Source organism: Ipomoea triloba, chromosome 1, assembly GCF_003576645.1.
Source record: "Ipomoea triloba cultivar NCNSP0323 chromosome 1, ASM357664v1".
Lineage (NCBI taxonomy): Eukaryota > Viridiplantae > Streptophyta > Magnoliopsida > Solanales > Convolvulaceae > Ipomoea > Ipomoea triloba.
In genome coordinates, this window is record NC_044916.1 from 4,593,650 (window position 1) to 4,608,864 (window position 15,215).

General features: G+C 38.8%; 1 protein-coding gene across 1 annotated transcript; it reads right to left on the minus strand.

Annotated features, from left to right (window-relative positions):
• Positions 1 to 10,127: 10,127 nt before the first annotated feature.
• On the minus strand, positions 10,128 to 11,447 carry LOC115998329. The gene has a single exon (XM_031237872.1). The coding sequence runs from the start codon at positions 11,445 to 11,447 to the stop codon at positions 10,128 to 10,130; it is 1,320 nt and encodes a 439-aa protein (XP_031093732.1).
• Positions 11,448 to 15,215: the final 3,768 nt, after the last annotated feature.

The window sequence follows — 15,215 nt, forward strand, 5'->3', positions numbered from 1 at the left end:
CATTTGTAATTTCATGCCAATATGCTTCTGCCGCCGCGTCGGAGTCAAAATCGGTGGGAAGGTTTCTCCATTCCTCAGTTTGAATGTCCTCGGGGGTGTAGAATCCAAGATACTCCCCTAACTGAATCAACGAGACTTGGTGCTCCCTACCAAACAGCGTGAACTTCATGCAGGGAGTCCACATATGGTTTGACGGGATGGCCGTATAGGTGGCGATGAACTCGTGTACTACGGGTTCATATGTGTCATCTCTCCAACTGAAGAGATGTTCCCAAGATCGCCTAGACATCATCCTCTCTACCTCCTCCCGACACCCATATGCATCGAGCATCGATAAGTCAAAGTAGTAACCACCCGAAGCTCCTTTTGCTCGCAGCTCTTCCACTCTTGCTATTTGCGCCCCGCTAAGATGCCTAAGGCTTCGGCCCCCGGGTATCAGCAAATCGCTTTCGCCTTCTGCCGCCCTTGAACTCGACCCACCGTCGTGTTTTCTCTTTTTAGCACATTCCTTTCGTCTAGATTTGGAAGCCGTATTTTTGGGAGGCATCTTATTTTAACAATAAAACATGTGAGCCATGGTATAGTTGAATCTTTTGCACTTACGCAATCACACAAATATCACTAGCAAGGCAAAACTTAGCTCAACAACTCATCATTATCTAACATGCTCAACCATTTTCTAGCAATTACAATTCTAGGCAAAAAGAAAGCAAGCATATTGAAGCATATTTCATCACTTAATTTCACGTTATTGATGTATATACATTTCATAGCATGACTCAAAAAGTTTCAAACTTTAAGCACATTTTTCTCAAAACATCACAATGTAGAGAGCAATTCCAACTTTTATCAATCTTAAAACCATTCTACAATCATTCCTCAACACCCAAAACAATGCTAATCTTATTTTAATTCATTAGTTCATGTTAAAGTTCAAAAAGCCCCAATTTGTGCAACTAGCAAAACAAAATTCTCAACTAAGCATAATGCAAAGTTAACAAGCACAAATTGGTTCCGTACAAACTTTTGATTAGCATCTAATTTCACTTATCAATCATTAATTTTAACATTGAAGCACAATTATTCAAACCCAAATTTTCCACCATTAAAGTAGGGTTTAAAGCTTTTCCAACACTCAAATTCATGTTTTAACCATACAAATTGCAATTAAAACTCATGAGCATGCTTATTACAAGGTAAGAAATCAAATTCTAACAACAAACAAGTCATGCAATTGACAAAGCAAGTATTCCCAATTTCAAGTTCATATTAATGGTGAAAGCTAAAAATAGGGATGAAGAAGATGCACATACCTTGAAGTTTGTTGTAGAGATGGTGTACAAAGATGAAAGCTTGAGATTATTGCCTTTGATTTACTCTTGGAACATGAAAGACTTACTTGGAGGTTTTTGGAGTGGTGTTCGTCCGCTGATATGAAGAAAAAAAAAAAAGAAAATTTGCTTTAAAACCTCGGTCTCGTCCGCTGAATCGTCCAGGACTAACCCGTCGGACGCGAACCGGACGCGCGTCCTTAGGGCGTCCGCAATTAACTTCTTTGTTTCTGGAATTGCCGTAGCATCGGGCGCGTCTCGGACGCGTGCGTCCGCCCGGCGTCCGATTTTCCTCCTCGTTCGGCAAATACCGGGCGAAATCTGGGCGAATGCGCCCGCTAGCGTGCGTGTTGCGAGCTCTGGACCTGTACCGCGTTCTGACGGACGCGGGCCGGACGCACGTCCGGCTTGCGTCCATCAGGGCGCGGTCTGATGCTTTCGAACCCAGGCACTGGGCGCGGACCGGACGCACGTCCGGTCTGGCGTCCAAGCTCACTTTTTCACCAATTCTGACTTTTTTTTTTTTTCTTTTTCTTCTACGGTCTTTGTGACTTCACCTGTTATGGCCCTGCAAAAACATACTAAATCTAAAGGAAAAACACGTAAGATAAGGGATTAAAAGTAAAAGTAACCTCGGGTTGCCTCCCGAGAAGCGCTACGTTTAACGTCTTTAGCCCGACGTCCTTGTAAGCTTCAATTTTCCATCCGAGTCAAACGAACGGTAGTCACCTCTCGCGGTTTCATTCCTCCAAAGTACTTTTTAACCTGGTGACCATTGACCTTGAATTCGCCTTTTTCCGGATGTGCGATCTGAATAGTTCCATAGGGAAAAACCTTCGTGACCGTAAAGGGACCGGACCACCTCGACTTTAGTTTCCCCGGAAAGAGTTTGAGTCTTGAATTGAAAAAGAGTACTTGGTCTCCTTCCTTGAATTCCTTACCCTTCTTGATGTGCTTATCATGATACAACTTCGTTCGTTCTTTATAAGCACGTGAGTTCTCATAAGACATCAACCTCCATTCTTCTAATTCGTTAAGTTGCCACATTCTCTCACGCCCCGCTAGGTCCATGTCGCTATTCAGTTTCTTTATAGCCCAATACGCTTTGTGCTCTATTTCCACCGGTAAGTGGCATGCTTTCCCGTAGACTAATCTAAAAGGGGTGGTTCCAATTGGAGTTTTATAGGCCGTTCTAAACGCCCATAGCGCATCATCTAACCGATCAGGCCAATCTTTCCGATGAATTCCAACCGTTTTTTCCAAGATTGCCTTAATATCACGGTTGGCATTCTCTACTTGACCACTTGTTTGGGGGTGGTATGGTACTCCCCCCCTGTGTTGGACTCCGTATTTGGCCAAAATCTTTTCCATGGACGAATTTCTAAAATGCGTTCCACGGTCGCTAATTAAAACTCTCGGTACTCCAAATCTAGTGAACAACTTCTTAAGAAATCCGATAACACTCCTCGCATCGTTGTTCCTCAAAGCTTGCGCCTCCACCCATTTCGACAAATAGTCTATTGCAACTAAAATGTACTTGAACCCTTTAGCACTCGGGAATGGTCCCACGAAATCGATGCCCCAGATGTCGAATACTTCGCAAGCCAAGATGTATGTTTGAGGCATCTCGTTCCTTGCGGTAATGTTTCCAACCCTTTGACACCGATCACAATTCGAAACACAAATTTGAGCATCTCTAAACAGCGAGGGCCAATAGAAACCCGCTTCAAGAACTTTCCTAGCGGTTCTATTGCTCGAGTAGTGACCTCCGGTCGGCCCTGCATGACAGTGTCCCATAATTTCCAATCCCTCTTGCCCCGCTATACATCTCCTGATGACTTGGTCCGCACAGACTCGGAACAAGTAGGGATCATCCCAAAAGTAATGTCGGCTTTCCGCTATAAACTTTCTCCTTTGGTGCACATCAAAATAATTCGGAATAACTCCCCCTACAATATAGTTGGCAATGTCTGCATACCACGGCACATCATCTACTTTACACAACCTTTCTTCCGGAAAAAGTTCCGCTATTGTAGCACTCTTTTCTCCTAAATTAGGATTCTCAATTCGGGATAGATGATCCGCCGCTTCATTCTCTTTCCCTCTTTTATCTTTGATTTCGATATCGAACTCTTGAAGTAACAGGATCCATCTTATCAATCTCGGTTTAGCTTCGGCTTTAGACATCAAATACCTAAGAGCCGCATGATCTGTGTAAACTATCACCTTTGACAGAAGAAGATGGGATCTAAACTTATCGAGTCCAAATATCACTGCTAGCAACTCTTTTTCTGTGGTGGTGTAATTTTGTTGGGTTTTATCGAGGGTTTTGCTCGCAAAGGCTATAGGTTGAAAATGTTTCTCTTTTCTTTGGCCCAACACTACCCCTACAGAATAACCGCTAGCATCACACATCATTTCAAAGGGCAATTCCCAATTTGGTCCAACTAAAATAGGGGCACTAACCAACTTTTCTTTGAGTATGTTAAAAGCAACTAAGCACTCATCTCCGAATTCAAACTCTATGTCTTTTTCTAAGAGCTTGGTCAAAGGTCTAGCAATTTTGGAAAAATCTTTTATAAAGCGTCGGTAGAAACCGACGTGCCCTAGAAAGCTTCTTAAACTAGTTACGGAATTTGGAGGTGGTAAAGTGTCAATCACTGAGGTTTTGGCTTTGTCTACCTCTATACCTCTATTGGATACCTTATGACCCAACACGATGCCTTCCTCTACCATATAATAACATTTCTCCCAACTAAGCGCTAAGTTCACTTCTAGACATCGCTTGAGGACTTTTTCTAGATTATTCAAGCACCCGTCATAAGTTTCTCCCCAAATCGTGAAATCATCCATGAATACCTCCATGAATTCTCCAATATACTCCTCAAAAATTGCCAGCATGCACCTCATGAAGGTTGCTGGCGCATTGCATAACCCGAACGGCATGCGTCGGTATGCGAAGGTACCCATAGGACACGTAAAGGTGGTTTTCTCTTGGTCCTCTAACGCTACGGGTATTTGAAAGTATCCGCTCATACCATCTAAGAAACAGTAATAGGCGTGCCCGCTCACTTTCTCAACCATCTGATCAATAAAGGGTAACGGGAAGTGGTCCTTTCTAGTGGCGTCATTTAATCTCCTATAATCTATACATACTCGCCACCCTGTCACGCTTCTTGTAGGAATTAGTTCGTCTTTGTCATTTTTCACTACGGTTATTCCTCCTTTCTTCGGCACTACGTGGGTAGGACTCACCCACGCACTATCAGAAATTGGATATATCATTCCTACATCCATAAGTCTTACTACTTCGTTCTTTACCACTTCTGCCATGTTGGGATTCAACCTCCTTTGGGGTTGGGCTACAGGTTTCACATTTTCTTCTAGTAAGATCTTATGTGTGCACATACTAGGACTTATACCTTTTAGGTCTTGTAACTTCCACCCTATTGCTCCTTTATATTTTCCTAGCAAGTTCACAAGCTTGTCTTGTTGAGTTTTATCTAATTTTGACGAGATAACTACCGGTAGGGTCGAATTTTCCCCTAAAAAGGCATATCGTAGATTATCCGGTAAAGTTTTAAGTTCACTCTTTACTTCTTTCTCTTCTACTACATTCTTTTTCTCATTTAACTTCTCATCATGCAACAAATCATCCCCGTCATTTCCATCCGATACCTCCTCAACTTCACCAATCAACTCATGAATATATATCGCATCATCAACACAATCATCAAAGAAATTTACAAATTCAATATCATTCATTCCACAAACATTCTCATCAATAGGTATATCATCATCACCACACACTATGTCATGTACAGATTCATCATTCTTATTGATTGAAGCATCATTATCGAAAGTGAAAGATTCAAGGTCGTCATTACTATCCAAAACTTTTAAGAGGGCGTCATCTTTTACTTCACCCACAAGATTAGGGTAAAGAGAATCAACATGCTCATGAAAAACATCAATGAAATAGCAGGCATCATCTGTCGTCATCGGGTACTTAGTCAACTTCGAGACATCGAAGGTAGCACATTCGTCTCCTACCCTTAGAACAAGTTTCCCATTTCCTACATCAATGAGGGCCTGAGCGGTGGCCAAAAACGGCCTACCTAGAATTAACGGCACCTCTTGATCGGCCTCCATGTCGATGATGACGAAATCCACAGGAAAGATAAACTTGTCTACCCTCACTAACACATCCTCCACAACCCCCTTGGGTTGTTTGATTGATCTATCAGCCAGTTGGATACAGATGCGAGTGGGTTTGAGATTTCCCAAGTCCAACTTCTCAAAAAGACAAAAGGGCATTATATTTATGCTTGCCCCAGAATCTGCTAGAGCTCTCTTGAACTCGGCTTCGCCTATTTGACAGGGGATGATGAAGCTTCCGGGGTCCGTGAGCTTCTGTGGTTGATGGCGCACGAAAGCGGAGCATCCCTCCCCCAGCAAAACCGTGGCTGATTCTTCCAGCTTCCTCTTATTAGTGAGTAAGTCTTTCAAAAATTTTGCATAACGCGGCATTTGGCCCAATGCGTCGAGGAAAGGTACATTGATATGCAATTGCTTTAGGAGTTCAAGGAATTTGTCGTATTGCGTCTTGTCTATGTTCTTTCTCACCCTCCCGGGAAATGGGAGTGGTGGTTGGTACATAGGTAAGTCTACCTTTTCCTTTCCTTTATCCCGAGACTGAGTGACTTTTGGACTCGAGGGTAATGAAGAGGTTTCCTTCTCTTGCTCCTTGTCTACCTCAATGATCTCTTTGCTTTTCTCTTCTTCGATTGGATTCTTGGAGATGGTATTCTTCTTTAAGGTCGGCTCGGGAAGCTCCTTTCCACTCCGAAGAGTTACGGCTTGTACCCTCTCTCGAGGATTATTTACCGTAGTACTTGGAAGAGTCCCTTGCGGTCTTTCGGCTAAGGCCTTGGAGTTTTGTGCGACTTGCGTCTCCAAGTGTCTCAAGGAAGCATTATTTTCTTGTCTCAAGTTAGAGACCTCTTGTCTTATTGTGGAAATCTCTTGTCTCAAGTCTTGCTTCCACTCTTGTCTCATATTGGTCACGTCATGCCTTAATTCGCTAAACATTCTCACCATTTTGTCTTCCATGCTTTCTTTAGGAGGTTCTTCTCTTTGTTGGTTATTTCCTTGATACATAGGTGGTCGGTATGCTCCTCCTTGGTTGGGTCTTGGATTGTATTGATTGCCTCGATTCTCTTGATACCCTTTATTGTAGTTTGTGTTATAATTCGGCCCGCTTTGACTTGGTCTTGGGTTGTATTGATTTTGGGATGGTTGGTTTTGCCATCCTTGACCTTGACGCCAATTTTGATTGTTGTTGCTTCCATAGGTATTGTAATCATTCGGCCTTTGATATCCTACGGCCTCGACTTGCTCATATGGGACATCCTCGTAATTTGACGTGCATTCGTGCGCTCCATGCGCACCTCCACACTTATCGCAATAAAGAGCTAATGCCATGCACGGATTTCCTCTTTGATTCTTGTTCATCTTTTCCAGCTGTGCTTGTAGCCTCTTAACTTCTAATCCTAGTGCTTCCACCTTTGCTTGAGATGCGGTGTCGGCACTAACTTCATACAAACCTCCTTTGGACTCCCTTTGATTGTACCAATTCCCGGTATTTGATGAAATGGTTCTTATCAATTCTTCTGCGTCTTCGGGACTTGTAGAAACGAAAGATCCTCTAGAAGATGAGTCCAAAAGCAATTTACATTCATCGGTGAGACCGGAATAAAATGAGCTAATAACGTCCCAAGGATGTAGAACGTCGGGTGGGCATTGATGCTTAAGTGTCTTAAACCGTCTCCATGCATCGGCTAAAGTTTCCAACGACCCTAGTTTAAAGTCTTGGATTTGTTTTCTTATTTTCAACGTCTTGGTCAACGGAAAGAACTCTTGCATGAACTCTCGATGGAGTTGTTCCCATGATCTAAAGTGATTGTCCACGTGGGAATCAAGCCACCTCGCGGCTTCTCCTATCAACGAAAACGGGAACATTTTGAGTCTTACGACCTCTTCGGTAACTCCATTCTGTCGGTACATACCACACGATCGGATGAATCGGGTGATATGTACGTGTGGATCTTCCGCCGGTAATCCTCCAAAAGGTTGGTTTTGTACTAACGTAATGACGGCGGAATTGATTTGAAAGTTATTGGCTTCAACCGGGGGAATGTAAATAGAGTTGTGGACACTAAAGTCGGGAGTCATATAATCCGCTATGGTCCTCCTTTCCTCTCCCCTCGGTTGGTTTCTTGGTATATTTCTTGGTTCATATCTCGGTTCGTTCCTTCTTGGTCTTTGAGGTTCATAATATTCATCATCATATCGTGGTTCGTAATAAGCATCTCTCCTTTGTCTAGGAGGTTGATGTTGTTGTTGTCTGGGAGGCATATCATAGAGAGGGTTGTTGAATTGTTCTTGAAAATCCGGTGTATATCTCCTACGTGGTAGTGGTTCGTTATACGTTGCGTTCTCTGGTTGATATTGTGGTTGGTTGGTCAGTGGTGGTCTTTGTCGAGACTCCTCCCTTTGTGGGGGAGGTGACTCATGGCCATTGGATTGTTCATCTCTAACATTCTCTCTTGGAGTGCCCGTATCGGTGTGTATTGGTGATTCGTTGGTATTGACATTATGGATGTTTGCACTAGTAGTTGCCATGTCTTCTTCTTGATCTATGTGTGGGGATTGTTGGTCTCTATTGGCCTTCTTTCTCCTCCGATTTAAAGCGTAAATCTCCGGATTCAAAGGAAGTAGACCCTCACTCCCTCTAGAGCGAGTGTGCATACAAACGCTTCGGTAGTTTAAACACTCAAGAACAAGAGAAAGGTATGCAACTCAAAGGCTCAACAAGAAGTGTCAAGTACTAGAACAAGCGATAGTAAAAGGACAAAAACAAGTTAAAAGGGACTAGGCTCTCTACTTAAGGAACCTACTCATGCTAATCCACAAAGACTTGCCTAAACAAAACCGTTACCAGTCCCCGGCAACGGCGCCATTTGATGGGTGTAGTTTTCGCGGGAGGTGGAAAGAGTGTAGGTGAATAAAACGGGAAGAAGTTCCCGAGTATCGTCTCAAGGAATGGTAAAAAAGGATTTGGTAGACAAGGAATTAGACACAAGAGTTCCTAGATTTCAAAAGCTAGTCCTATCGAAAGGTTTGTGTATGTCATTCTAAGAATATATCAAACCCTTAAAACAAAAGGTGTTGTGAACAATTTTAGGAAAGAAGGATTGGGACTAGTCTACCACACATGCAACTCTTGATTTTCTAGGGTACTAGGGATGTGAAAAANAAAAACGCTCAACGGACTAACAAGAGACAAGGTCACTAGCACCACCGCCACTCTCGTGGTCAATGGACTCACTACTAGACCATAAAGCCATACTTGTGAACCTTAGGCTAGAAGAGGCATTACCACAAACACTTAATGTGCATCTTGCCTTCCTACTCCCTTTTCTCAAAGGTGAGAAGGAAAAGAGGTTGGTGAGGTCTCAAGCAATCCCTATTCTCATAGGTGAAAGCGAACACACTAATCCTCAAGTCCAATTGGCCTAATCGGAAAAGAGATCATACAAAAACATCCCAACCACTATCAAGCTATCCAAAAGGCATTAATCTACCCTAGATTCAAGACATAAGAGCTCAAGAGCAAAACGTATGTTCAACTAGTCCTAATCCCTAGGTAACTAGCCACACATAACTAGACTAAGCATTCTCAAAGCATCTAACAAATTTAAGCTCTAAGGATTGAAAGCAAAGCTCAATACAAAGCTCAAACCAAATCAACAAAGCAATTCAACTCAATTCAAAGCATTACTCAATTCAACAAAACAAAACACAAAAAGGAAAACTAGAATCAAAATCAAAATGCAATTCAATATCAAGGGCAAAATTCAAGATCAAATCAAAATCAAGAAATTGAAGAACAATAGAAGAAATTGAAAGATTACTTGATTGCAAATGGAAATCTTCTACAAATCTTGATCAATTGCAAGTTGTTGTCCACAATCTCCTCCAAATCTAGCTAATTGAATGGAAGTATGAATGGAATTGAAGTGAATTGGGAGAGAATTTCAACCTAATTCTAGAGAGAGAATTTTAGGCTAGACTAATCTGGAAAAATGAATGGGGATCCTCCCCAAAAAAATGCCCCAATTCCCTATTTAAATCGCGCCAACCGCCAAAATAAACCGTATCGGACGCCCGACTGGACGCGCGTCCTCTGCGCGTCCAGCGGGATTCTTTGCGCGCTTGTTCAAATCTTCGGCGCGGGAAGTGGGAATCGGACGCGGCGTCCGACGTGCGTCCTCTACGCGTCCTAAGCAGACCTTGCAAACTTCAGAGAGTGATTTTTCGGACGTGGGGCGTCCGTTGGCGTCCGATGCGCGCCCTAAGCAGACTTTGCAAACTTCAGAGAGCGACTAATCGGACGCGGCGCGTCCGGTGGCGTCCGGCTGGCGTCCGCTGCGCACTGCTTTGCACTTTGTGGACCTGGGACGTGGACGCCTGGGCGGGCGCGCGTCCTAGGCGCGTCCGGTCGGTCCTTTTGTTTCCAATTTGGTTCTCGAATCAATCTTTGAAATCCATGCCCTTTTTCACCACTTTGCGCAACTTTTTTACCTGAAAAACAATTAGCCAAGTGTGGAATGGGGTTCCATGACAAAATCAAGTATTCTAATGCAATAAAAGGGCAAATCAATCTCAAACGCTAGTAAATACATGCAATGCGACCCGAGATTGACCTTACAATTGTAGCATCTCTTGCACTTATCAGTGACTAGCACCACTATCCACAATCCATTCATTTTTACCACATTTAACAGAGTTAAGTGAAGGAATCATACCTTCATTCAAGAAATCAGCTGACACAGTGTTGGCATGGACTTGTGAGGGCTGAACAAGGGGTGAGCTCAGACTCTCACTTGCTGATCTCTTGTTCTGCATGAAATCCAAGAAGTTCTTGAAGTCATTCTGAGTAAAAGGCACGCTGCCATCATTGTTGGACTGTTGTTCTGCTGATGAACCTTGGGTTTGATTTACTGAGCCTAGGTTCCTTGGCCTTGGTTTCCATCCGGGTGGATAACCATGTTTCTTGTAACATTTGTCTTGTGTATGACCTGTGTACCCACAATGTGTACACACAGGTTTTTTGTTGGCAGCTAGATGCTTCTTGTAGCCTTGTTGGAAATTTCCATCTGTTTTGGCCAAGAACACACTTCCTGTGGCATTATTCTCACCTGTTTGGTGCAGCTGATTTCCAAAACCAGTATCAAACATCTGAAATTGTCTCTCTTGTTGTGCAATCATAGAGTAGGCCTCATTAACATCTGGTAGAGGCCTCATTAGCATTATTTGATTTCTGGCTCCTGTATACTTCTCATGAAGTCCAATTAGGAAGATGGACAGCTTGTCTTTCTCAGCCTGTTCATTCATATCATCTATCTTCTTTCCACAGTCACATTTAGTGATACAAGCACAGCTCATTGGAGGCCTGAGAATGGCCAATTCATCCCACAGAAACTTCTGATTAGTAAAATACTCATTTAAGGAAATATCTCCCTGCTTAGTTTGGTAGATCTGACACTTAATTTCTGCCATCCTAAACAGATCCTGTTTAATGAATCTCCTCTTCATGTCATTCCAGATCCCATAGGCTGTGTCTATCCACAACACACTACGCCCAATTGTTGGAGATAATGTGCATACAATCCAAGAAACAACCATATCATTGCATCTCTCCCAGGCGAGATACCGTTCTAGGTTCTCTGTGGAGGGCTTTGTGATTGCTCCATTAACGAAAGCTACTTTATTCTTGCAGGACAAGGCCATGCTCATGGCTCTAGCCCATTGATGGTAATTTGTGCCATCCATTGGGAAGGAAACTAGCTCTAGGGCCGGATTCTCATTAATGTGCAGGTAGTAGGGGTTTGATTGTGTCTGAGGATTGAAAGTTACCTCAGAGGGATTGGAACCGGTCGCCAGCGTAGAAGAAGAGGGTGCTGTGTTGCCGGTAGTCTGATTCCCTGCTAGATTCGTTGCTGTGTTGTCGATCGGCTGTGATCGACTGCTGATCGGAGGCCATGGCTCCATGGATGATTGACAGAAGAAGCTCCTAAACAGTGAGCTCTGATACCATGTCGCGAAGCTTCGAACGAGAGAAAAAAGGGAAGAACAGAGAAGAAAAATGATCTGTTTATTGTGATACTCAACAACTGAAATACATGGTTTTATATACATCAAGAATGGAGGGAAAAGGAACTGACTGCTACTGCTAACAGACTGCTAACTAATGCTATAACAGAAAGGTGAAGGAGATGATGCCAGGTGGCAATAATCCTACTGTCCTGAAAGAGATAAAATCGTGGAATATACATCAAATAGTCTACAAGTCCCCAAATACATATAGACCAAAACAAAATTAAATCCATACCTCATTTTTTTTGTCTTGGATAAGATTTAAACTCGATCTGTAGCAAAGCATACCTTATGAATTTATTTTGGATTGGTTGATCAATTGAGTTGTGTCTCGAGGGCATTTAGTCCCATTTTATATGATGTACACCCATAACAAGACTTAATTCAAGATATTTAGAAATTACAATTCATGAAAAAATTATAAATGTCAAATAATAAGAGGTCGATAACTATATATACATATGAGCTATAATATTCCTAAAAGGGGTGGGCGAGTGGGTGGAGCATGATTCTCTGCCTTAAGATCATTGGTTCAATTTATAATAATGTGCATTTTCACTATATAGGACATTGTAAAATTTTCCTAGAATTAATACAACCCAAATTTTTACAAATGTTTATTACTTTATGGTCTTTGGGAAATACGGAAAATATTTTCTTCAAAATGATTTTCAAAAAATGAATCATTTTTTTAAAAAATATTTTTATTTCTAGTGTTTAGCTGAAAGTTAGAAAACATATTTATTTTTGTTTGGTTGGAAGTTAGAAATTTATATTTTCTTTTTATATATGGATTCTTTTTTAAAAACATTAACATAAATCTATTACAAAATTATTTCTTATGAAATATTAATTATTTTAATGATGGCTATAATTATTATTATATCTATATTAAAGTGAAATTATAAATTTAAATTTATAATAGTTATAAGGATTAATAATAATTATAATAAAAATATGTAAATAAATAGTTTTAATATGTAAAAACACATATATTGATAAATATACAAATTCTGAATTAAAAAATTAAAGAGAAAAAATAAGATTTTTTTGGTGGGCCGGATTGGACTAAGATTTTTATTGTTTAGTCCGATCTCATCCAATCCATATTTTAATTGGTTATTGGTAAATGCAATTAGTCTAAACTAAAGAAATTGAAAAAAAAAAAGAGTTAAATGTTTTGAAATATGGGTTGGGCTGGGCAAGATTTTTATTGTTTGGTTCAACTTGATCATACTCATATTTTAACCATATTAGCCCAATTCAGTTTAAATAGTAACAAACAAAATGGCAACCAACCCACCCATTTGACACCATGCAAATTTTACTCTGAACCATGGTTTATGTAGCAACGTGGACCATAAAGTATGTATCATTTAATTATAATTCAGTTTCATTTGACAGTATTGTTATGTTTTTAGTTTCATTCTCCACACACAGTAATTTCATTATACCAATGCCAAACTATCATTTAAATTCTACTAAAGTTTCATTTGACAATATACATTATTGCATGAGCACTATTTTTTTGTTTCATTGTTCACACATACACACTAATTTAAATTCTACTAAAGTTTCATTTGACAATATACATTATTGCATGAGCACTATTTTTTTGTTTCATTGTTCACACATACACACTAATTTAATTATAGTGATGGTGAAATATTATTTTAATTACAGTTCAAGTTCATTTGACAATATATGTTATTGTATGGCTTTGGATTTTAGTTTCATTTCCACGTGCACTAGTTTCATTATAGCAACACTAAATATCATTCTAATTATATTACAGTTTCATTTGATAATGATGTGCTATATATTTTAGTTTCATTTTCCACATACACTAGTTTCATTATAACAATACTAAAGTATCATTTTAATTCTACTACAATTTCATTCGACGATCATGATCCATACAGCACTGTGTGGACCATGGTCTACTGTATAACAACTCTTTAACACCACTGCCAAGAGGAAATAAAGAGATAATTGAATTTTTTATAAGAATATGAAAAATTTCTTTTGAGCAAAAATCTCAGAAGACATTTTCTGTCAAAACGTGTCATTTTTTCTTGACCGAAATAAATATTTCTCATTAACTTCAATTTTTTTGATAGCCAAATACAAAAAAAAAAAAGTAAAAAATTAAAAATTAAATGATATCCGAAAGTCATTTTTTCGATTTTCAAATGGACCTTAGAGCCAAATATTCGTTTTCTCAGCTAAAATTGTCCTTATTATTATACAAAAATTATTCAATTTAATAAATTCATATATAGTTTAATTACCTAAAGTATCTTTAAACTAAAAATTGAAAATTATAAAATATTTATTACTTTGTATTTAATGAGGGAAAAATTCAAAATAGAAAATGCTAATTAAGCATCCTCAAGGGGGTAATACTCCACCAAAAATCTCTCAATAATTGGATGAAAGTAAAAAAAAAATCACCTATTACCACCAATGATATGTTAGCACGCCCACGCCCAGGAATATAGAATAAAAATGGGAATACAAATAGTAAGACTTGATAGAAATATTGATATGCCCGGTCCAAAAATATTTTGGAAGAGAGGTGAGTACTTGAAGAATTTGATCATTTTTATTCAAAAATTATTTTTTAATTAGGTGATAATCAAAAAGAACAAAATAGTTTAGTCATATATGCCTCATGTTTATCTCTCTTTATGAACTTCCAACTATTATATAGAAGTAGGGTTCATTCAATATATACTATCAAATAATGATAGTGTCTTTCTCTCGTCTTAAAAAAATAAATTAACATGTGAATCGTGTCAAATTGTAAATGAATGTTACGTTCCTATAAAACACCATTTTGGTAGTACATATGTATGTACTACAAATTTTCTTGTCTAGCTTTAACAACCTTTGAAATAGCAAATTTCTCTGCATGCACGTTCTATGAAAGCGATAGTACAGGAGGAACTGAAGATGTCAAAGGTAAATAGTGTGTTTTCATACGAGGTGACGTCAAAATGTCAAATTCATATATTCTGCAATTTCATTTGCATCTTAAAATTTTGGGAAGAAGATAAATCACGAGAAATTTCATCGGTTTAAAATGCTTGTAAATTAGTATTTACAATAAGATTAATTAATTACATACCTTATTCTAATCTAGCTTATTGTTAGTAATGAAATTATTACGGAGTAACTTTTTTTTTTTTTTTTTTTGAATTTGTTAATCAATTAAGGGTGTATTTGGAAACAACGAAAAATGACTTCTAGAAAATGATTCATTTTCGAGAAAACATTTTTATTTTCAATGTTTGGTTGCATCCTAAAAATTTGTTTTGGTGTATTTTGTTCATTTTTTGAAAAATGAGCAGAATTGTATAATTAAACATTTTAATTATTTTATTTATAATATAATAATATTTATAACAATAATAATAATTTTAAATATAATAAAAATAATTAATAATATATAATATTCTCAACAAAAAATGTCCAACATAAACAATGTTATTTATTTAAGAAAAAACTTCTGATTTTTGGCGCAATATTTATAAAAAATAAATCCATCAATAAAAAAAAAAAAAAAAAAAAAAAAAAAAAAAAAAAAAAAAAAAAAAAAAAAAAAAAAAAAAAAAAAAAAAAAAAAAAAAAAAAAAAAAAAAAAAAAAAAAAAAAAAAAAA

Excerpts from the sequence above, each read along its gene's own strand:
- LOC115998329 (XM_031237872.1), bottom strand. The coding sequence starts at position 11,447 with ATGGAGCCATGGCCTCCGATCAGCAGTCGATCACAGCCGATCGACAAC.